This window comes from Podarcis liolepis (assembly GCF_965112155.1).
Source record: "Podarcis liolepis genome assembly, chromosome: 2".
NCBI classification, from domain to species: domain Eukaryota; kingdom Metazoa; phylum Chordata; class Lepidosauria; order Squamata; family Lacertidae; genus Podarcis; species Podarcis liolepis.
Window position 1 is genome coordinate 44,470,990 of NC_139555.1, and position 22,337 is coordinate 44,493,326.

General features: G+C 46.6%; 1 protein-coding gene and 2 long non-coding RNA genes across 5 annotated transcripts in view; 2 read left to right on the plus strand and 1 right to left on the minus strand.

The window, feature by feature from the left end:
• The window catches only part of LOC310696974, a 51,511-nt gene that overhangs the window by 26,126 nt on the left and 3,048 nt on the right, over positions 1 to 22,337 (plus strand). For 2 of the 3 annotated variants that reach the window (XR_014520814.1, XR_014520815.1), the window contains exon 3: positions 22,190 to 22,302. The exons of the other annotated variant lie outside the window; for it this stretch is intronic. This is a non-coding gene — a long non-coding RNA (uncharacterized lncRNA). The remainder of the gene's footprint in view (positions 1 to 22,189; positions 22,303 to 22,337) is intronic. 3 annotated transcript variants of the gene reach the window in all.
• Positions 12,421 to 14,552, plus strand: JUNB (JunB proto-oncogene, AP-1 transcription factor subunit). The gene is given in 3 exon segments (XM_083482775.1): positions 12,421 to 12,543; positions 12,546 to 12,575; positions 12,980 to 14,552. Coding segments are annotated over 3 exon segments (1,044 nt in total). The 5' UTR covers positions 12,421 to 12,435; the 3' UTR covers positions 13,886 to 14,552.
• LOC310697095 lies at positions 13,776 to 20,394 on the minus strand. The gene is made up of 2 exons (XR_014520929.1): positions 16,204 to 20,394; positions 13,776 to 16,042 (listed from the first exon to the last, which is right to left on the minus strand). It is a non-coding gene; the product is annotated as an uncharacterized lncRNA (long non-coding RNA).

Consider the following 22,337-nt stretch of genomic DNA (forward strand, 5'->3'; position numbering starts at 1 on the left):
GATTTCTGAGCCTGGTTGAAAATTGAGAACTAGGATCCTGTGGAGTGAGTTGGGTCTGGTTTTGAGCAAATTGGAACCAGCTTAATATCCATCTTTCGGATTTCCAGCTGGCTGGCAACATCAAGGTAGCATGCTGCTGGCTACACCCAGTGCCGCGAGTACATTCTTCTGGGACTCTGTGCCCTGTGGTCAGGCCTGGCTCTGTTACAGCCTCTCCCCTGATAAGAGCCCTACCTCTGTCTCTGTTTTTATGACTGTCTAGCGTTTAGTCCAGACCAGGTTTGTTTATTTCTGTCAGAGACCGTTTAAGTGGGAGTCTCCATATGCATGTCCCATTTGGAGAGGGCAGCTAAGGGCTGCTGGCTGTGGTGGAGCCTGTGCGTGAGCACAGTTGATCCTTTTGTAGTGCATTCAGCCATGTACAGGTGCCAGCCATAACCTTCCCCATTTCAGACACTCCCCAAAGGCAGAAGAGGCTGCTACATTCCTCTCTCCCTCTGACAGCACATGAGCATCTGTGTAGAGGCTGCTCTGTTACAGTAATCGTGGAATAAAAACTCCTCTCTCTCCAGTTCTGAACTTTCAGTCTTCCAAGCTGGGGTTGCAGGCATGTGTTAGTTGCATTGTGGGTAAAAACACACACCCTGCTGTTTTGCAGCTGTTTGCCAGCAACATAAGTCTTTAGTTGATCTGTGTGTTTTTTATTTTCTTTCTAAAAGTGGATTCAAATCCCTACTTCACTCATAAGGTCATACTGGAAAAACCACCATTTTACTACACAGTGTCTGATTAACTGTGCAGTCTTATGCATTATATTCAATGGGATTTACTCCCAGGTTAAGTGTATATTGCAGTGAAGGGTTTCCTGCAGCCTTAGCTTAATTTTACATGAGTAACAAGGAAGGAAGGGGGGGGGGAGAGAAGGAGAACTTGGCCTGCTTTTGGCTCAGGTCCCAACAAGATTAGTGTTCGGCCAGCAGCAACAATGACTGAAGTGGAGTACCTGGCCTTTTTGAACAGAGAGCTTGGTTGGAGACGAGTGCTTGCCTTGTGTTTGGGAGACACCACTCCCTGCTATCCAAAGAACAGTGTGTTAGGGCAATTCGGTTCAGACAGGACACAGCATCCACATGTAACAAAGGCTGGGAGGAGGGCAGGAGTGAGAGCAAAGGGTGAGTCACAGCATTTCAACTGTATAGCATTGTTGCCCCCTTCTCTAGTTTACATGTGTGGGGTGCCTGGCCCCCCTTGTGGTTGGAGTGGAGCATGGGTTGCTGTTGGGTGTGTCTGGAGTTCCAAAGTGACCTGCCTGTTGAGTCCTAGGCTGGAAAGTGCTATCAAAGTACTCAGGTTCCTCTCTGTGTTCTGGTGCCGGCGTTATATTCCAGTTATCATCAGGGAATGTTCTATCCTCGCTTGGGGATTCATCCTAGCTGAGGTAAAATGTCACTTGGGACAAGATATATATATATATATAAAAATACGACGGGGGAAGTATATTCACAATATATGCTTTCTTACAGTAAAGTTAAAGGAAAGCTATTTCAGGATCAAAAAGCTACATGGGTAGTCACTTAAAGTTTCTTCTGGATTTTGTTCTTTGTGTAGAAGAATTTTGAGGGTTCTGATATGGCTGTTCATTGGCACCTGCTGTGCCTCTCTGGATGGCAGAGCTGTCCCAGTCCTGATTATTTCCCCTTCCTCTTTGGATAATTCAGCGGGGGCGGAGGTGGGTGTTATATTTAGTGCTTCCTATCCAATGATCCCAAAGGGCTTTCCACAGATGGGGAAGCTGAGGCCACAGTGGGGAAGTGAGTCACTCAGCTTCAGATGCTGAATCAGTAATAGGCCCAGGAATAGAACCCAAGAGTCCTGACACCAAACTCCTCCCAAAATCTGGACGGTCTCATTCCTTTATCAGAGATTGCAAATGTTTTAATCTGTTCCTAAGTGTGGTTTTCCGTTTTCAGAAGGAAGTCTCAAATGGGGCTCGCTCACAAGTAAGCCTGCATGAGATTGCTTAAGGCTGTGTTCCTCTGTCTGCTTACCTTGTAGTAGCTCCAACTATACAAAGTGGAGCTTACTGAGTAAACAAACGTAGCATTGAACTGCATGCAAGCATACATTAAAGTCTAGCTGAATTTGGTTTTTATGATGCATGCTTTGAATCCTACAGATTTAAATGGGGGTTGGGGTCTCTTAGGCTGTATGGTAGGCATCTGTCTGTCCTGGGACTGCACCACTGGAAGAGAAGTCAAACCATTGCATAAGAAGCACTGAAGTGACCTCCCCCCCAGGGTGCAAACCTGGGCAGTGTGTATGGAGGTCCTGGACTGCCCAGATAACAGGACCCCAGTCTTGGCCTCACTGATGTGATCCGAAGGAAAGCAGAGCAATCCATTTTGCACCAGCTTGGCTGCAGGAGTTGCTGGAAGGAAGTATACAAGGTGCCATCCAACTGTCTTAGGGACTCCTCTCCAGATTTATGCAGGGTTTACTCATCCTTTTCTTCTCCCGTAGATATCCTGCATACCATACATTTAAAGCGCACAACTTTCCCCAATGAATCCTGGGAATTGTAGCTCTGTTGGTATAAACTACAGTTCTCAGGATTCTGGGGCGGGGGTGGGCTCTTTAAATGTGTGGACACAACCATAGAGTTATTATACCAACTGCATTAAGGACTGGGAGAAAACCATACACATACTTTTATGGAAGTTAGTCTAATTGAACTTAATAGGACCTGCTTCTGAGCAAGCACATTTAGGGCCAAACTAAAGGAGTGGTCCTACTCTTAGGGTTGTATCCAACTGAGTTCTGCTTAGAGGAGATCCATTGCAGCTTTTGAAGTTAGTCACGCCCATTAATTTCAATGGGTAGGACCAGACTGGAATAGAGCCCTTAAATGTTTACCTGATAGTAAAGCCAATAGAACTCAATGGGTCTGTCTTCTGAGTAGATATGCATGGTTCCTATAGGGATAAAGAGTTCTTGAGTTAACTCAGGCCCAGCCACTTTACAGCTTTCAAGTTCAGAGTCATCCCTTTCAATTGTGCCTTGGATAACTGTGGACTATACCAAGAACCACTACTTTTCGATAGAAAAAATGTTTGAGTGAGTAATGGTAAACCACCCCAATGGCTCAGTCAGGGATACCAATAGCATTTTCTAGGCCAAGCACACTAGATGAGGATTCAGACCAGGGCCAGATTTACAGTAGGTTTGATGAGCCCTAAGCTACTGAAGGTAATTGGGCCCTTTATATGTTCAGCTGTCCTTTGTCAACAACAAATTGTCACTGTTTTTTATGTTGAATATATGCTATATGGTAATTTATGGACCTAATAGGTATCTAAAGCCATTTGCACATAACAAAATATGTATTTTATCAAAGTAATTGTTGAACTGAAATACAATTAAGAAGAAGTATATTAATAGCAAACCAGTGATATTTTAGGGAGCAGGCTAGCAGGCAGGGCCCATTACTTACATCATAGGAGCCTACATAACACAAAACAAAACACTGTTGCTGTATGTAGGTTTTATTTTATTTGTTTTTTATCTTATATTTTGGAAATGTAAATCCAGTGTTTTTCCTTTAATTTTTTTTGGGGGGCCCCCAAGAGAGTAAGGCCCTAAGCTATAGCTTGTTTAGTCTACACGTAAATCCGGCACTGATTGAGACCTCTGGCCCAGTTGTGAAAGAGGATACAAATTTGCATAACATTTTCACATGCTTCCTGTGTGTGGCAGCTTGCATGCTCCTTTCCAAGTGGGGTGGAGAGCTCAAAAATGAAAAAGGGGCCATGTGGAACTGAAAAGATGTCTGATAGACAGAATGTAATCAGGTGAAACTTTCCCCATCATTTTATTTTGATACTAGAAAAAAACAACCTGTTGGATTCCTGCCTGCCACACAGCTCTAAAATGCAGAAGAGCCCTGCGCTCCCCTAGTGTGAACCCTAAAGCGTGCAAACAATTCAAGTTTGAGGAGTTGTACACCAGCTATGTTATTGTATCTTTTCCCCATTAATTGTTATTGGGCTGGCAATACCACATTCAGTCCAAAACCAGGTATACTTCTGATGGCAGTTAGGAGGGGCCAAGGGGAGGTTAAAAGAGATTTAACATTTACAGTAATCAAAAGTTCAGGTGCCCATGCTTCTATAAATTCCAGATTAAATTGTCAAAAAGCATGTAGAGTATTCTAAGAGCATTTGTTGTGATTATTTTTTATACCTCATAATCACTACACTTGAGATTACAGCACAGGTCAAACAGCCACTCTTTCCTCTCTCCCTTTTTCCTTTAAGTAAAAAAGATTTAAGTTTTTAACATGAATATATCCACAGTGGTACCTCGGGTTAAGAATTTAATTCGTTCTGGAGGTCCGTTCTTAACCTGAAACTGTTCTTAACCTGAGGTACCACTTTAGCTAATGGGGCCTCCCACTGCCGCCCCTGCGCGATTTCTGTTTTCATCCTGAAGCAAAGTTCTTAACCCGAGGTACTATTTCTGGGTTAGCGGAGTCTGTAACCTGAAGCGTCTGTAACCCGAGGTACCACTGTATTTTAGTGTTATACCAGCATCAATAATCCATCCCCAGGAATCCCTCCATGGCTGTAAAGTAACAAACTACCCCTACCCAACATGTTGTTCCTACAATCACCTTATCCCCCCACAAAACCCCTGCATTTCCTAGAATTGAAAACAAACCCATTATATCAGGAGACAGGATAACAACACTAGACTACACTGCAGGGTTGCCATATCCTGCTCTCTTTCTCATCACCCCTGCCCCAGCAATATTAATACAGCAGCACTGGGTTACTCTGCAGGGCTGATATAACCCATGTTTTCTCAGCCATAATAGCCACAATCCTGCCATACAGATATACTAATGATGGGTTTTATTTTTATTTGCACTAGGAGAGTAATTTTAAAATAATATTTACTCAGAAAGCGCGCGCACACACACACAAATAGTTTTTAAGAGTGAAAAAGCTTTGCTGCTTTTTTGTTTTTGAATGGACATGCACAGCTATATTTAACTCTTGGATTCCTCAATTATTTTTTTCTGGGTAACAGTCGCTTCTCTACCAGGGAAGATGGAAAAATACAGTTTCAGAATGAACCAGGAAGTGTCTTCTCCATTGTCTGGATAATGGATGTCCTGGGTCATTTTTGAAGTCATTTTTGGACTTTCTTCAAGCCTGTATTAGTCTAAATTTCTCTCTATCACTAGTCAATCATATCTCTGACTTCACCCATTGGCTAAAAACACTGAGAGATGAGAGCAGGCTTTTTCCTCATAGTGCAGTCGTTTTGAATGGCGCCTGTAAATTTTGCTTCACGGTGTTTGTTCCAAAATGCTGAGAGGCTAACTTTTAAAAAGAAAAGAAAACTCGGCTTCAGGCCCCACCCTCTGGCTCTGCTCCTGGTACAAATGTACCACCTGTACCCTTATCTTGGTGGCCATAGGTTAAATGGAGCCATGTAGCAGAGTACAAATGGCAAAATAAAGAACCAAATTCCAATTCTTTGAAAAGCTGTGGAATGACTTACTGGTGAAACATAATCAATCACAAAATATATAATGCATAGTTAGTTTTTAGGCTGTCGTCTTAAGTGCACTGTAGAGCCATTCCTATCGATTGTAATTTTTAAAGGCTTGAAGCCCTAATGAAGAGCAATTTAGCAATGTAATTAATGTACTGAATGCCAGATTAGCACACAAATGAAGTTGACAAGTTAACCTATACTCGGTCACTAACGCAGAAAAAGTTCAACTGCGGTTTTGTCTTGCATGCATTGGCTTGATTCCAGCTCCTCTGAAAGCAGCGGGTATTTGGCCACTGACTGCAATGGGAGAGGAATTGTGCCTTTCCTTTGGAGAGCTCAGGGAGAAGACGGAATCTGTAACTTGGGTGTGATGGAACAAAAGTGCTGGGTTGACATTTGATTCAAGCATTCATTGCAATATTTGAAATAGGTTGCTTCTGAGAATCTCATTATTAAAAACCTGAGAGGAAAACAGAAGAGAAACCCATACTGCCTGGAAAGCTGCCACTAACCAAACCTCCTCAGATCCGCACTGCTACTCAGCCACCCACATTTCATCATTTTAATTGTGCTCCCTCCTGCCCTTATTGATTGTGCATTCAGACAGACAGCTCTAGCACATTCATGTGGTAAGTTCAGATAGACATTTTTTCCAAACCTGATGTAAACTCCAAAAGTGCACAAATATAAAATGTAGTTAAATGATGATGCCACTTCATTCATCCACCTTCCCGCCCCCCCGCCCCCAAATATCTCCATGCCAACAATACCAAGCAACCAGTTGTGCGGCTGCATAATCTGCCCAGGTCCAGCTTGCCCCTTGTGTGGAAAAGAGGTTTCAGGGGATTCAAGGGTGCACGAAAGGTCCCAAAAGCTAAGGCTGGGATCTAGCATGAGGAGCTGTCCAAGGTTAGATTTGCCCAGGATGCTGGAAGACCCTTTCAGGAAAAAGGAATTCTAAACATCATTCCCACTCATAGGACTCTTCAGGAGTGAAATAGCTATGCACACTATATAAAAAAAAGCAGAATCCTTGTGTGTTCTTCTCGGTCAACAGTGCAGTATTTCAATGACTCCAACTTTTTTAGTAGGTATTGCAGCTCTTCCTGGATCCTTACCTTGAGCTGTTCCAGCCTCTCTTCCTGTTCCTGATTTCCTTTGCCCCACCTTCTTTGTTCCAGTTCTTCATGTACTTTAGACTGTATTATTGGTTATGATCTGTGTTTTGGCCTTAAACTCAGACTCCACTCTGGGTTTCTTGGAGTGTTTTCTTCAGCCTGGCCTGTTGCGCTAGCCTTGATTTATAGAAATGTACCTCCAAACCAATACAGCCTTGACAAGTGGAGCCTGAAATCCCAAAGCGTGTGAACCCTACACATTATAAAGACTATATCAGTGCTTCATCCAGTCTCCCTTTTGGCCCCTAATTTCTCCCTCTGCCTCAAACCACTCCTCTTCCCCCCGACCCCCCCCCCTCCGCAAAGCACTATTTGATGCCCTGTAACACTTTTTTACAATTGTATCACACTGTGGATCAGTAATCTTTTATTCCTGTGCTTTACAAGATAAAGAACAGCTCAAAACAAAACCCAGAGAGTACAATCTTAGTCATATAGAAAATGCATAGTCCTTACCTTTTATTTGTACTCAGTTTATATGTGGTTCTAAGGAAATTACCACATTTGTCCCTATTGACCCTTTGAATAGGGCTTTTTGAATGCTTTTGTTTTATTAGAAATGCAGAAAAGGTAAATTATACTTCTGCATGGATGACCCTCGGGGTCCCTTCCAACTACGAATCTATGATTCTATGTCACGAACCACTATCCTGGGGTTTCTGCTGAATGGGGTCATAATCAATTAAAAATGGTTCCAAATTATGAGAAAAATAGCAATGTATTTTAGAACTGCAAAGGACCTGATGTGGCGTCACTAGTTGGATATTTCTGACTTTTATTGGTAAGCTGCAGAAGAGTTCTTTGCATGCTGTGCTGCCTGTCTCTTTCTCCCTGCCCTCGTTATGCAAGCTCTCCAAGGCCGGGAACCTTTTAAACGCTTGCTATGCAAGGGTGTGTTGCCTGCCGCACCCTAACCTTCACCCTCCCGCATGATGCCCGAGTTAAGCAGGCAAACAAAGGCAGCGATTAATGGGCAATGCCGGGGGCTGGCACTTCCTCCTGTGGTGCCTGGAAGGAGGAGAGCAGGATCCAGGGCTGACCTTCATCCCAGCCAGATGGAATCTGCTACATTTCCCCACTGTGGCAGAGGACTCCTGGATCACCTCCTTCATCACATATGATTTCTGTATTAACTACTCACCTGTGGCACTGTAGCTTCTGACTGTTCCCCAGATGTATGCTTCCCCCTTTGTGCAATTTCACCATTATTTAGTTTCATGCAGCTTCCCACCCCTCATTTCATTAGTCCCTGCAAATACGGTAGAGTTTCAATTTACATCAAGATGGCAGATAGAAAGTTCTGGGACTTTCAGGAAAACCCAGAGTTGTATTTGTCTAGGGAGAATGTGCTGCCACACTCTAGTACAGTGGTACCTCTGGTTACGTACTTAATTCGATCCAGAGGTCTGTTCTTAACCGGAAACTGTTCTTAACCTGAAGCACCACTTTAGCTAATGGGGCCTCCTGCTGCTGCCGCGCCACCGCCACGTGATTTCTGTTCTCATCCTGAAGCAAAGTTCTTAACCTGAAGCACTATTTCTGGGTTAGTGGAGTCTGTAACCTGAAGCGTATGTAACCCGAGGTACCACTGTAGAGCCAACTGGAGGGTTCTTTGAAGTATTATATTTGTGTGATATTTATATTTGTGTACTTCATTATTATCATTATCTCGGGTTAAGAACTTTGCTTCAGGATGAGAACAGAAATCGTGCTCCAGTGGAAGGCCCTATTAGCTAAAGTGATGCTTCAGGTTAAGATCAGTTTCAGGTTAAGTATGGACCTCTGGAACGAATAAAGTACTTAACCCAAGGTACCACTGTATAAGGCTATCAAAACATGAGACAAGCTAAACCGAGGATCCATAGGTCAAGCGGACAAGCCGCAAAGCCCTCCTAGACAATGTTCTGTTGTATACATTGAGCCAGGAAGGGAAACCTGCTATGCCCAGCCTACCTCTGAGTCTTAGATTTTGCCCATTTGTTAACAGTGTTCATGGGTAAAGCGAAAATGGTACTCCCTATTTTCATTATCTTTTTGCTTCTCCGTGGTTCTTCTTTAGGCATCTTAAAGTTTGACTTCATTTGAGCAAAACTCACCAGGTGTTTAGCTCACAAGCCTTTACCTAATACCAGGGCCAGCCAGCTTTGGGCCATGTGAAATATAAGTAAAGACGTGATCACGTGGAAAGAGTTTTCCTTTACTACTAAGTAATAATTACCAGCCGTTACACATCATGGGCTAGGAGGAAGGACTTCCAGGAGAGCCTGGGCCCCATCACCTCTAATTTTAAGAAATAGGTGCTGCTTAATACATGCCACAGTCCTCTGTGACCCTCACTCTAGCCTTTTTCTTTGTACCGCTTGAAAGATCATGGACCAGGCAGAACAGTGGACATTTCTAGGCAGTGGTGCAATTAGGTAATTTTAGACTCTGGACTTAATAGTTGTATGTGGGGGAGCTCGACGGATGATTATGTATATTATTTCACCTATTTCAAAATGTGGCAAGCTGGCCATAATTGCATTTGGAGGTCCTGCTGTTCTTTTACTGAGCAGGACCTTACTCTTCTGCTACAAATTCTTGCCTCAACAGCAGTGTTCGAAACTCCCGTTGTTCTGGGTGAATTTTGCAACAGGGAATTTCATTAGCACGGGCAGTTTCTGAGCTCTGGGCGCAGTACTGCGCCTAAGATTTCAGATTAAAACTGCAGTGTGGAAGGAAAGGAGGACCTTTTTCTGCCTCCCTACTTCCAGCTACTCTCTGAAGACTGGAGAGAGACTCTCTTAAGAATATTAGGGGGGTGGGCAGGAGAAGGACTAAACCCTGTGAAAAATGAACATAATGTTTTAGCTGTTGTTCATTCATTTTTAGCTTTTATTTTTGTTATAAAAAAGTGCACCTAGACATTCTGTTGTTGTGCCCATAACCTAGGTTTAAGGTGCCATTTAGCTCCTAACTTTCATATCTCGATTTCTAACACTGCCTGACAGTACCATTGTTTCTACTCTTTGTTTTGTCCAAGTTATATTTGAAGAGCCCCATACGTTTTTTACTTCATGCTAGAATATTTTATTTTACTGTGCATGAGAATCGGGCAAATGACTCATAGTTTTTAGAGACAAGAGAGAGGAACTTATATTAATATGTGGGTGGGATTCAACTAATGAGTCCCAATAGCAGAAGCCCATGCAAGGATATCTGCCAGTGGATCAGGTCTCCCCGCACCCCGAATAGTGTGCATGGGAAGAAGAGGGGAAATCATTGCCATAGTGTAATGCTGAATTCCTTACTCTGTATACGGGGGGAAGGGAGAGAGGTTTCGTTTATTGGAAACAGCTGTTTAATTATCAGACAAAATGATTAGCCCTCTACCATTACTATTACTGAGAGGAAGTGCAATCTTCTACATCCTTATTTGAAAGTAAATTCCATTGAAGGCAACTGTCCCCAAAATGAAATGTATTAGGACTACCAGAATGTCAAGTTGCAGTCACCAAGGGCCACAATCCCTTCTGGGCAATGTTATGGGGGGCACATGCCAATAATGACCAGAGGCAGCCAAGCAAAAATGCTCCAGAAGGGTGTGAAGCAGTGCCAGTGAGAGAATGGTCTGGGGAGAAGAGATGTAGGTGTGGAGGGTGCATGGTCTGCGGAGAGTCCTGAGGGCCAGATAGGGAGGCCTGGAGAGCTGCATTTGGCCCCCATGCCTGAAGGTCTCTCTCCTCCCCTTACACACTTATGGTTGCTGAAACAACTCATAACTTATTTATAAACCTCTCTCTCTTTACAATTCGCATCCCCTTGAAAATATATAAAGATCAGCTAAAGCTAATACCTGATATTTGCAGGGAGGTGGATCGTTTGTTAAATATATTAAACCCTGGGAGAAGAATGTGATGAAGCTTCTCCCAGATGTCTGGGTGATTGTGTATACGTGCAAGGAGATGAAGCTAGAGAACTGTATGTAATACATACTCATGTTTGTAGAAGAAGCGAGACCCACCCAAAGCATGGCCACTGGGCTTGATTATCACTTTGCACCTTGTACTTCTGTGGGTGAATGGGTTGGGTCAGGATTGGTATACCTGTGCAAATCAGAGTCTTTAGGTGTATGCATTTGTGGGGCCCCTCCTCAGAACTCACCTTTTCCATTAAGTCTTTAACCCCTTAATTCTCATGCCCAACAACTGTAACCAGGTGTAACTTCATTTGCTTACTTACACCTTTGGCTACCGGTGCCTCTCCCTCCTGCCTTTCTTCCCCTATCTTCTTTTCTTCCACGCTGTCAAAATTTAGACTGGAAGATTATTGGGGGCAGGAAACTGTTTCTGAAACTCTGCTAAGTGCCATGAACATAAGTGATGTGTTGTCTTGTAATTAATGATTTTATATAAAAGTAATTTTACAGTTCTGAACTTTGGGTGTACATCTGGCCTTTGGTGTTTTTCTCCTCTGGAATTTGAATGTAGTAAACAAGTCTCTTTAAGATTGTATGTATGTTTATTTTGAAGAATATTTTGAAGAATGTTTATTTATGTTTGGGTTAAGTCTTAATGTGGCATTTAAGTGTTTGCAGTTTGTGAATACAGCTTCTGCATTTGGAATGAGATTCTTCTGTACATATTTCTATAGTATTTGTGTACTTATGCATGAATCCATCTCAGGCTGCACATTTATTTAGTTACTGACATTGAGTGAATGTTATGTGTGCAGTTAGACCTAATAAGAACGAACACTCTGTGTCCAGAGGTTGTATGTTTATTGTACATACAGTGGTACCTCGGGTTACATACGCTTCAGGTTACAGACTCCGCTAACCCAGAAATAGTGCTTCAGGTTAAGAACTTTGCTTCAGGATAAGAACAGAAATCGTGCTCCGGCGGCGCGGCAGCAGGAGGAGGCCCCATTAGCTAAAGTGGTGCTTCAGGTTAAGAACAAATTAAGTACTTAACCCAAGGTACCACTGTATGTCTAGTCAGACGCTGCTGTTCTGGGTTTAAAAACTTCTACGTGGAAGGCATTTCAAAGAATTACCTTTCTACATGTGTGTGTGTGACTGACATACATACAACAGAATACAAATTCTTCCAAAGAAATGCCCTTCCCTGTGATTTGGTAATGAAGAAAGCCCTCCTATTGCCTCACCATCAGATGGGGCTTCCCTCACCTGGAAGGTGAAGCTGACATCCCAGCTGAATGTGGCGTATTTATCTGACACGTATCTTCCAGGGAGCTGCGCTTGACTTCTGGGGCTTTAGGTGAATTTCACCCCCTCACAACAACCCTGGGACAAAGACCGCCCAGCGAGTTTAACCTGCGGGAGGGAATCTGGAGCGGCGTCTCCCGCCTCCAACCCTTCCAGCTGTCAAAAACCGCTCGTCTATATGCCCATGGCCTGTTTTACCACCTTTCCGGTGGCTCAATGTTAACCTTGCCCCTGTGGGGGGGGGGGCTGTGGCGCTCGAGGACTTGATGCGTGGCGCGCTCTTCCCCCCTCTCTTCCCCCGGGGCCCGCGTGCGTCCTTCTCTCTCTCTCTCGCTCCCGGGCTCCCTCCCGCCCAGCTTCTGACGCGGGCGCCTTTACAACTCCCCCCTCCCCGGGGCTGTTTACTGGAGCACGAGCTGCCGAGCAATGAGCTCAGTTCCCCCTTCGCGTGCGCCGCGGTGGGCGGAGGCGCACTGGGCTCCTCGGCCAATGGCGGCTCGCTTCCGCCGCCGCCGAGCGCCTGCCCGCAATAAAAGGCTCCGGGAAGCGCACGCTGCAGCTGAGATAACTCGCAAACCTGCAATCGCCAGCGCGCGGGCCGGAGGCTCTCTCTCTCTCTCCCTTCGCCGGTACGGTACCTGCTCCTTTTTGCTTCTCGGGGAGGGCTCGAAGCCGGCGCGCCTTCTGGTGGGGGACAGACAACGCGTGAACCATCCCCGCTAGCCGAGCTTAGTCAGGGCGGGTGGTTGGAGAAGCCGCCGGAAAGACGAGCTCCCTTCCTTCCTTGTGAGTGTCTCTCCGAAATCTGGAAGTGAAGCTCAGGGAGGGAGGCGGAAGGAAGCGCGCTGCTGCCCTCGTTTCGGGGAGCGAGAGACTCGACCCGCGGCGCCCCCTAGGCAGAGGCAGCTAGGGAGAAGGCTCGATCCCGGACGGTCCCAGCCCGGGTTCGCGACCCCTTCCCAGCGCGCGGCTGATGTGCACGAAGATGGAGCAGCCTTTCTACCCTGACTCCTTTCTCTCCGGCTACGGGCAGGACTACAAGACGCTGAAGTCGGGCATGGCTCTGAACCTGTCCGCGGAGCCCTTCCGCGGCCTGAAGTCCCAGCTGCCGCACCACCTCCGCGCCCCAGAGGACGGCCCCGCCGGGTACTTCCCGGGCTCGTTGCCGCCGCAGCAACAGGCCGACACCGGGAGCTCGTCGCTCAAACTAGCCGCCCCGGAGTTGGAGCGCCTGATCGTCCAGAACAGCAACGGGGTGATCACCACCACCCCGACGCCGCCGGGCCAGTACTACTACCCGCGCGGGGCCACCGAGGAGCAGGAAGGCTTCGCCGACGGCTTCGTCAAGGCGCTGGACGACCTGCACAAGATGAACCACATGCCGCCGCCCAATGTCTCCATCGGAGCGGTGGCGGCGGCGGCAGCAGCGGCGGCAGCGGCCTCGTCGGCCAGCAGCGGCTACGCGGCCTCCCTCCCGCAGGAGCCGCCTCCCGTCTACACCAACCTGACCAGCTACAACCCCTCGGCTACACTGAGCACCACGTCCAGCTACCCCAGCGCCAACCTCAGCTACATGCCGCAGCCGCACGGCCTGGCCTTGCCGCACCCTTCGCGAGGCTTCAAAGAGGAGCCCCAGACGGTGCCGGATATGCAGAGCCCGCCCGTGTCGCCCATCAACATGGAAGATCAGGAGCGCATCAAGGTGGAGCGGAAGCGGCTGCGCAACCGCCTGGCCGCCACCAAGTGCAGGAAGAGGAAGCTGGAGCGCATCGCTCGGCTGGAGGACAAGGTGAAGACCTTGAAGAGCGAGAACGCGGGACTGTCCAACACGGCCAGCGCGCTGCGGGACCAGGTAGCGCAGCTCAAGCAGAAAGTCATGAACCACGTGAACAACGGCTGCCAGCTCCTCTTGACGGCCAAGATGCAACAGTCCTTCTGATGGGCGGCGATCCCTGCCGTCTCAAAGACCTTTTTGGCGGGTGGGGTGGGGAGAAGAGAAAGAGGGGACTTGTAATGCAAAAGTTTACACGGAACCGGACTGACGAGCCCAGTTCCCAACTCTTCTGTTCCTGAAGTCCTGTTTTCCAAGTTGTTATGTTTGTGACTCTCAGTCTGGTGGATCCAGAACTCCGGTCTGTGCTGAGTGTGTGTAAGAGGTTTTTTTTTATATATCTGTATGTGAGAGTGGTTTCGTGCGTGAGTGTATTTAAAAGAAAAAACAAAAGCCTTTTTTCCACCCCTTCTGCTGCGTCGCTGGCTGGTGCAGTGGAACTGGAGGTACTCTGGACAGAGCCAGAAACTGGCCTTCTGATCTCTTCCTTGTGCCAGTAGAAAAAGGAGATGATCGCTTAATTTATAATTGAAACAAAAGGGACCAGAACAGAGGATGGCAGGGAAGGGATGAAACCTCAGCACCTCTCTCCCTCCCAGGAGGCCACTGTACGGACAAAAGGGGTCACTGGGGGAAAGGGGAGCGGGAGAGGATTGTTTACTACTTGTGCTCTTAATTTCTTTTGAGTCCTCAAATTCATTTTTTTTCTTCAAAAGATTGTATTTGTGTTTTTGACTTTTTATTGAAGCTATTTAAGTAAACATGTTCTAACTAATTTCCGTTGTGTGCCTCTTAATCTGCTGTCTCCTAGAGATTATTTTACAAGTTGTTTGGGGGGGGTTATATCGGAAAAATCAGACTTTTATTTTGTAGCTGGTGTTTTTTTTAACAGCTTCTCAGTGTATTTAGGGGCAGTTTTAACTCGCTTGCTCTTCTTCTCTTGAAGCTAAAGTTTAGAAGGATGGGGGAGAAAAGTTGTTGCCAAGATGTAACTAAACCTAATAGCCCTCCTACCGGTAGCTGGCCCTTCGCCTTCCCTGCGTGTGTCTTTAACTCCTTACTGGGTTATTTCCCTATAAGCCTACGATAATTTAGGCACGTCATCTCTGTTGTCTCTAACTGCGACCCCCCCTCCTCCCTCCCTCTTCCCCCTCCGATGTTTTCCCTAACCAATCGGATCTAGGCCTTTTGAATGTGCTGCGATACTGTTGTGCCTTGTTCCCCTCTCCGCTTCACGTCATTTCCCGGGTTTGGGGGACTGTTCTCCCTCCCCTCCCGCGCCGCGCCCCACTTTCCTTTGATGTCAGACTCGGAGCCTTGATGCGAAAGCGCTGGTGCTCAGAAAACCAGCTTGAGCCTCTTTCCCTTTCCCTATAACGAGGGACGGGAAGGGGAGGGCGTGCGCCCAAAAGCCCCGAGGGGCGGCCTCCCACACGCCGAGCTTCATTTCCTTGATCTCACAAGTTCTGACTTCAGCTCCAGTGGGTGGAGCCTCCGGGGTAAAAAGGAGGGGGCTTTTCGCGCTGACGCAGAGGAAGATGGCCATATATGGTCAGTTTCTGCCTAGTGACGCGTTTCTGGTAGGGCTCCATTCCGGGAACCCCCGCCCACGTTACCAGGCAAAGGGCCTTGGACGGTGTCGATTTCCAGCCAAAGAAGGAAGGGGGTGATGCTTTGGGGCTGGGAATGTCCCAGGGTGCAGCAGATCCGCAAAACCCAGCGGGCCGAGGTCGGACGGGGTTGGCCCGTGAGAGCAACCCACATGTCCTGCGGGGGAATGTGAGACACATAACATGTTACAGGACTCTGGGGTTTGGTAAAAAAAAATAAGGTTAACTTTCCCACAACGGTTATCGCTGCCGGTAACTGAAACTATTGCAGACGCAGCTCTGCCAGTCGCAATTAAACTATTTTTTGGCTTGTTTTCCAACCTCAACACCTCCATGTTCCCGTTGTCTGGTGTTGGAAGGATAATTTATTATCCTGTTTTTCAAAGGTTCCTTTTGTTACAGAGTTTTGTACAAAGGATGGATAAGCTTATGTACAGCAACTGTTGGCTGCTGCTATACAACTGATTTTTCCTTTCCTTTCTCAGGACAACAATCCTGTGAAATGTTTGAAGCAGCTGAGCGATAGTGCCTTGTCCGTGGCCTCCTAATGTGCCCCATAGCTGAATAGGGGACCAACGTAGGCTTCCCTTTCTCAATGCCAATGCAAGTCACTTCAGCACTGTTGCTGGACTGCAACTACCATCATTTGTGGCCACTGGCCACACTGTCTATAGCTCAGTGGCGTAGCGTGGGTTGTCAGCACCCGGGGCAAGGCAAGTAATTTGCGCCCCCTAACCCGTGGATTTGCGCCCCCTAACCCTAACCCCCAGATGTTGCGCCCGGTGCGGCCGGCCCCCCCTGCACCCCCCACGCTACGCCACTGCTATAGCTGATGGGAGTTAGTGTCAAACAACACCTGGAAAGCCCCAAGTCCCTCACCTTAATTTGAGAAAAGGGATTTCGCACTGGAAACAAGTGTAAAGGGGGGAGATGAAGAAAGCTGTTAGATAAAAAACAACAAATCTCGTATTAACCTCCCACGACAGAATTTGAATTAGTCCCACATGCAGTTTCTGTAAAAGGAGGGTGCTTAATGAAAGGCACCATTCTTGAGAGAACATAGATTTGAGGTCATTAAGGTGATACTGACAGATATACAAATCTGTGTGGATGAACATTTTTTCTTTCGGGAGTTTTTAAGAGGTTTTCCCCCTTTGCATATATGTTAATTTGTGGGGAAATTGAAGGGAGAAAGCTGTGTGAGTTACAAGCAATAACCTCCCATAGCCAACAAATCATAGTGCTGTTGTCGTCTCTTTATCCCTCTGCTCTGCCGCTTGGATTTAAATCCTAATCTATAAGCGGCTACTATTTTAGTGACTCTAAAAATGTGGAAAAATTCTTGCTCACTTGGTTTAGTTGTTCTGAATAATTAAACCATAATGCTTAAGATTTTTCTAAGCATTATGCGGATGTGTGCCTGTGTATCTATAAGAATATTACAGTCCCTGCCTGTAGACTCACAATGTCATGATGCGAAAAGAAAAAGGAATGGGAAGGGAAGAGGAAAGCAAGCAACGGAGCAGCTGTTCCTTTGCAGGTCAGTGGATGGGGCCAGGCTGGTCTCCTTGCCATGATGTTCTTCATGGGAGGCAAGAGTGCACTGGCCCTGGGTCTCTTAGCAGGAGCCATAGTTTGCCTCCCTTGAGCTCTACAGTCCCAGGGACCTGTCAATAAATTAAGAGTCTGTTGACATCTTTGGCTGCCCCAGATCTGTGATACAGAAAAAACAATTTTGTTAGCTTGTGTGTGTGTTTTGACTTTTTCTCCTGGAGGCATCAAGCTGATATGGCATACCGGAGTGTGAATAAGGGAAAAAATAGGATGGTCTACCAAGCAAGAGCCAGTAGAAGGGCCCAGACCACTGAACATTGCTGCTGTTGCCAGCTGCTCACAATACAGCCATCACTATGTGGGCTGTGAAACTCCAAGCATTCTGTATGTGGGTTCTGGCCTTGCCGGGGTTCTAGTGGATGCCTCAGACGGGACATAACGAGAGTAAAACTGTAGGCAAGCCAAACAAGGGAGCTCATGGGAGCAGGATGTGGGATTCAGCTTTTTCTCCAAAGAATGCTGGCCCTCAACCATTCAGCCACAGTTAAAAAGGTCAAGGTGACTCAGAAGAAAGTGGGCCATAGAGAGCCCTTATTCCCTGCCCTGGTCAGTAGGAGTGATTATAAGGAAGAAAGGGAGTGTTTGGATTAGAATGGGACCATGTGCAAATGGTCACAATTGAACTCAAATGACCAACAGAATCTCTGTATCAGCCCTGTGGACTGAGATGCAATATAAGAGGTGGCACAGAGAAATGGGTTTTGAACAGGGGGAATTTTTTCTCTTATCATCAAGGGTCTGGTGAGGAAAGTAGAATTGCTGGCTGGCATTCTTGATTTTTGCATGTAGCTTCTTCAAAGGCGTTTCAGTGAAAGAGAGACTTAAAGCGGGGAAATCAAGTTCTTTATGCAAACTAGTAAAATGCATTGGCAAAAGAAAAAGTCCAGATGCTGTGGCGTATGGCTGTGTGCATGAAGGATTAAGACGTGTAGAAAGATTTGCCCTGTCCGTTTCAGTTGTTGCATCTCAAATACTTCCATTTAAAATATTAAAAGGTCAGTTTTAGTTTTATACTTCTCATGTTCCTAAAAAAGAAGTGATAAATTGTCCTGTATCATTGCAGATGGCATATCATTGCGGGAATGGGGCAGGTGTATTTTAAGACAGGTGAATAGTCAGGGACTGGGAGAAAAAGGAGACTTTTTCATTTCATAGTCTTAATGTTTGCTTAGTTGGGGGTGAATGAGACTGGGATGCAGGCAATAAGCTCCCATCCCATATCAGGAAGCCAAGGCAGAGCCCAGTGATGATAGGGACAGGGAGCCAGGAAAACAGCAGGTGGAAGGAGCTCTAAATGGGTCTGTGAGTCAGGGAGCCGAGACGTCTAGCTGGGTGATGGGGAGCAGCATTCAAGCTTCCTGGGTTCTATTTCCAGACATGGGAGGGGAGTGCAGTCCGACTGTGTGTGTGTGTGTGGCATGGCATAGCATGGCATTAAAGGGAAAGTTGGGAACCAGAGAGCTACTACCACACTCATTGTATTCCATACCATCCTCTTTCTACCCGTTGCCTTCTCGTGGGCTTAGTGAGAATGACACGACTTGTTGCTGTCATCCAGGGGGTGGGGCAAGTTCCTTGCAGAACCAGCCTGGGGTTATCATCAACAACAACCTGATGTCCCCGGAAGCACGAGAAGCTGACGCGGAATGGAATGCGGCCACAGTGCATGCCAGAGCTGAAGGCCTCCCAGAAGGGCATGTGTAAGAAGCAAGAGGCACTCTGGCCTCATGTCATCCCTCTGGGCAAAAGAGGGGGAGGGCTAGAAGGGTGCTGTGTCACCTTCCAGCTCACATCCAGCTTGTTGAAATGGGATGTGAAGGTAAAGTAATGTGCTAAGGATATGTTTTAGCAGTCTAACGTCGCAATATGAAATTATAGCAGAAGGGAAAACAGGTTTGCCAGGATCTGTGTAGCATAAAGATAATGGGAGAAAATCAGAAAAGGACGGGCATAGACCAAGCTATAGTTATGGGGTCGGGGAGAAGCGTGGATTGATACTAGTAGCCAAAGCAACAGAGGGAGGTACAGTGGATTTGTGGCTCAGCTCCAAACAAGAAAGGTGGAGTGTTGCTTGTTTGTGCTTTTAAGGCAGAATTGCTCAATATGTATTTCTGCTTCACCAAGAAGGAAATGGTGATGAGACATTCAGTGCTGACAAAAACAAGGATGGGGAAAGGCCAAAGGCTAGGAAAACAGTTCACTTGGGCAATCTGAATTGATGTTGGTGGCATTTACGGAAGGAGCTAGTGGGGCAAACCTCTGAACAGCCAGCTGTCCTAATTGCTGAAAACTGGCATAGCCTCAGAAAATTTATTTATTGCAGCATTATTTATCCTGCCCTTTTCCAGGAAGGGCTAAGTGCAGGTAACAACAGTGAAAAATAACTTTTTTTCCCTTTCAAAACCCGGCTAGTTATAAATACCCATGCCTGCTTGACCCCTGGCTGTCGAATGCCAGTCCAGCTCAAAGAGGAAGGTTTTGACCACCCTTTTGCAAAGCCTCCTGGCACAGACTTCTACCGGATAGGAATTCCACTGTGAATGCCTCTGTGTTCCTTTCCTGTTCATGCCCAATGCAAGAAAGTGCTCTTTCATGGCAAAACTGACGAGAAAGAAGCCTCTGATATCTGTAGCATCTAAGCCAGAGGTAGCCAACAAGCTGACCTCCAGAAGTTGGTGGGCTCCAAGTTCCATCAGCCTCAGCCAGTAGGGCCAACAGAGCTCATGGGACTTGCAGCCCAGCAACAGGGGGTTGAACTAGATGACCCTTGGGGGGGGGGGGTCACTTCCAAATCTATGATTCTACGATCTGGAGAACATCACATTGACTACCCTTGGACTAAGGCATTAAGGAAGGGGTTGGAAGCAGCGGGTGGCGCTGTGGGTTAAACCACAGAGCCTACGACTTGCTGATCAGAACATTGGTGGTTCGAATCCCTGCGACGTGGTGAGCTCCCATTGCTCAGTCCCTGCTCCTGCCAACCTAGCAGTTCGAAAGCATGTCAAAGTGCAAGTAGATAAATAGGTACTGCTCCGGCGGGAAGGTAAACGGCGTTTCCATGAGCTGCTCTGGTTCGCCAGAAGCGGCTTAGTCATGCTGGCCACATGACCTGGAAGCTGTACGCCGGCTCCTTCGGCCAATAAAGCGAGATGAGCGCCGCAACCCAAGAGTCGGTCACAACTGGACCTAATGGTCAGGGGTCCCTTTACCCTTTACCTTAGAAAGTCTTATGTTTGGGGGCCAAATGTGGCCCTCTAGATCTCTCTAACTGGCCCTTAGGATTCTCCCTTGGCCACACTCCACACCTTCATCGTTTTTGCTGGTTGGAATGTCGTTCAACTGTGATAATGTCTCTTGCCTGCTTGGGCTAGAGAGATGCAGGTGTAGAGACCTATTTTGCTCCACCCAAAAGATGTGTGAGCCTTGAGCTGAAAATGTTTCCCCACCAGTGGCGTAGCGTGGGGGGTGCAGGGGGGCCGGCCGCACCGGGCGCAACATCTGGGGGTTAGGGTTAGGGGGCGCAAATCCACAGGTTAGGGGGCGCAAATCCATGGGTTAGGGGGCGCAAATTACTTGCCTTGCCCCGGGTGCTGACAACCCACGCTACACCACTGTTCCCCACCTCCGCATTAAGGGCTTTATAAGGTCAGCAGCTTCCTTGAACTGTGTCCAGACAGCCACTGAAAAAGATCCAAGGATGCATAGAATCTGATTTATTTACTTGGGGGAATATTGGAACAAACAAAACCATTCATTTACAAGATTAGAGAGAAAACTTCATAATCAACTTGCCTTTGTAAAAGACAACTACAGCACCAGTTTATTTTCTGTTTTTGATATGATAGTTTAGTAGCGAGACCTCAGTTGGTAATAGGGACTTCTAAGGCTTTTCACCAAATCCGCTATTTAAAATTATATCCTCCTAAGAAGGCTTTTGGAATAAGGACTGAAGAAAATAATGTAAAATCAGCATTTGCTTGGTTGGAAGCCAGCATTTAATATATTCATTAATTATTTGGATGAGTGAGCGGTCAGTTACGCTTGCCAAATTTGCAGATGATAAAAGAATTGGCAGGAAATACATAGCATTCAAAGGATAAGCTAAAACATTTTAAAAACACACCACCCAATAATTGACAAATCAGGCAGGCAGATTAAATTCAGCAAGGAGAAATCTCAACTGTTATACATGTGGGCAATTATTCACTCTGTGCTCCAAGGATTACCGTAGATAAGGTGACCAATGGGTTTAAACCACAAGTAAGTACGTGCACAATAAACATTGTGTTTTGTTGGGGGGTATTCAAAAGGGAAAGCTTTTCAATAATGAAAGATAAAAAGTTGCATAGAAAGATGATGAATTTTCCTCCTCTAAGGGCTTCCAATAAGTATTTAAGACAGATAACTGTTGGGAATTTTCTTAGGAATAGGGTAGCCTGCCTAGAGGGTAGCAATTTCACTAAACCATCTATCTGGCCCACTCTAAGTTTCATAGTCTTTCATGTTGTGTAGGTGGGTGTGAGAAGGAAAGAGTTGTGACTTCTCATTCTAGCTTCAGCAGGGGCACATTTGTGCTATCTTGTGAAGCCTAAGCAGTGGGATGTGTGAAGCGGGAAACTGTCCCAACCAGGATGAGTACAATGCACAGGTTTTGGACGAGAAAGAGAGCTGTTTTTCGAGCCCCATCCACAATAGTACAGATGAAGTGATGTATGCAAACCAAACCCTCTCCTGGCTGAACCTAGTATGTGCCAAGACTGTCTGAGAATTTGCAGAGCTGTGTCAGGTTCGCCCAGGGGAGCTGTTCAGCCTTGTCCTGCAGTGCAAATATCTGAGCTGTTACGTCTTTCTGTTTAAAACAGCCTCCGTGCTCCTGAGGCGCCCAGTGGCGCTCTCTGCTGGCACAACCATTAGCCTACTTTTGCCTTCACTATGGCAACTCATCCTTCATAGTGTTCTGCCTCTGTCAGATTTATTTATATCTCACCTTTCCTGCAAGGAGCTTAAGGTGGTATACACAAGTCTCCAGCTCTCCATTTACCGGTAATTCTTACAGCCACCATGTGAGCTAGGTTAGGTAGACTGAGAGGCTGGCTGGCCGGCCACCCAACAAACATCATAAACATAAGAACCATCTGCTGGATTCCGCCACTGGCCCACTTAATCCAGCATCTTTTTCCTCACATAGGCCAGCCAGGTGCCTGAAAGCAGAACCTGAGTGCAATAGTACTCTCCCCATCTGCAAATACCTCCGACAGGATGACTGAGTTGGGAGTTGAACTCTGGTGGTCTCACTCCTAGGTAGGTCTAACACCAAAACCACACAACTGCAGTCA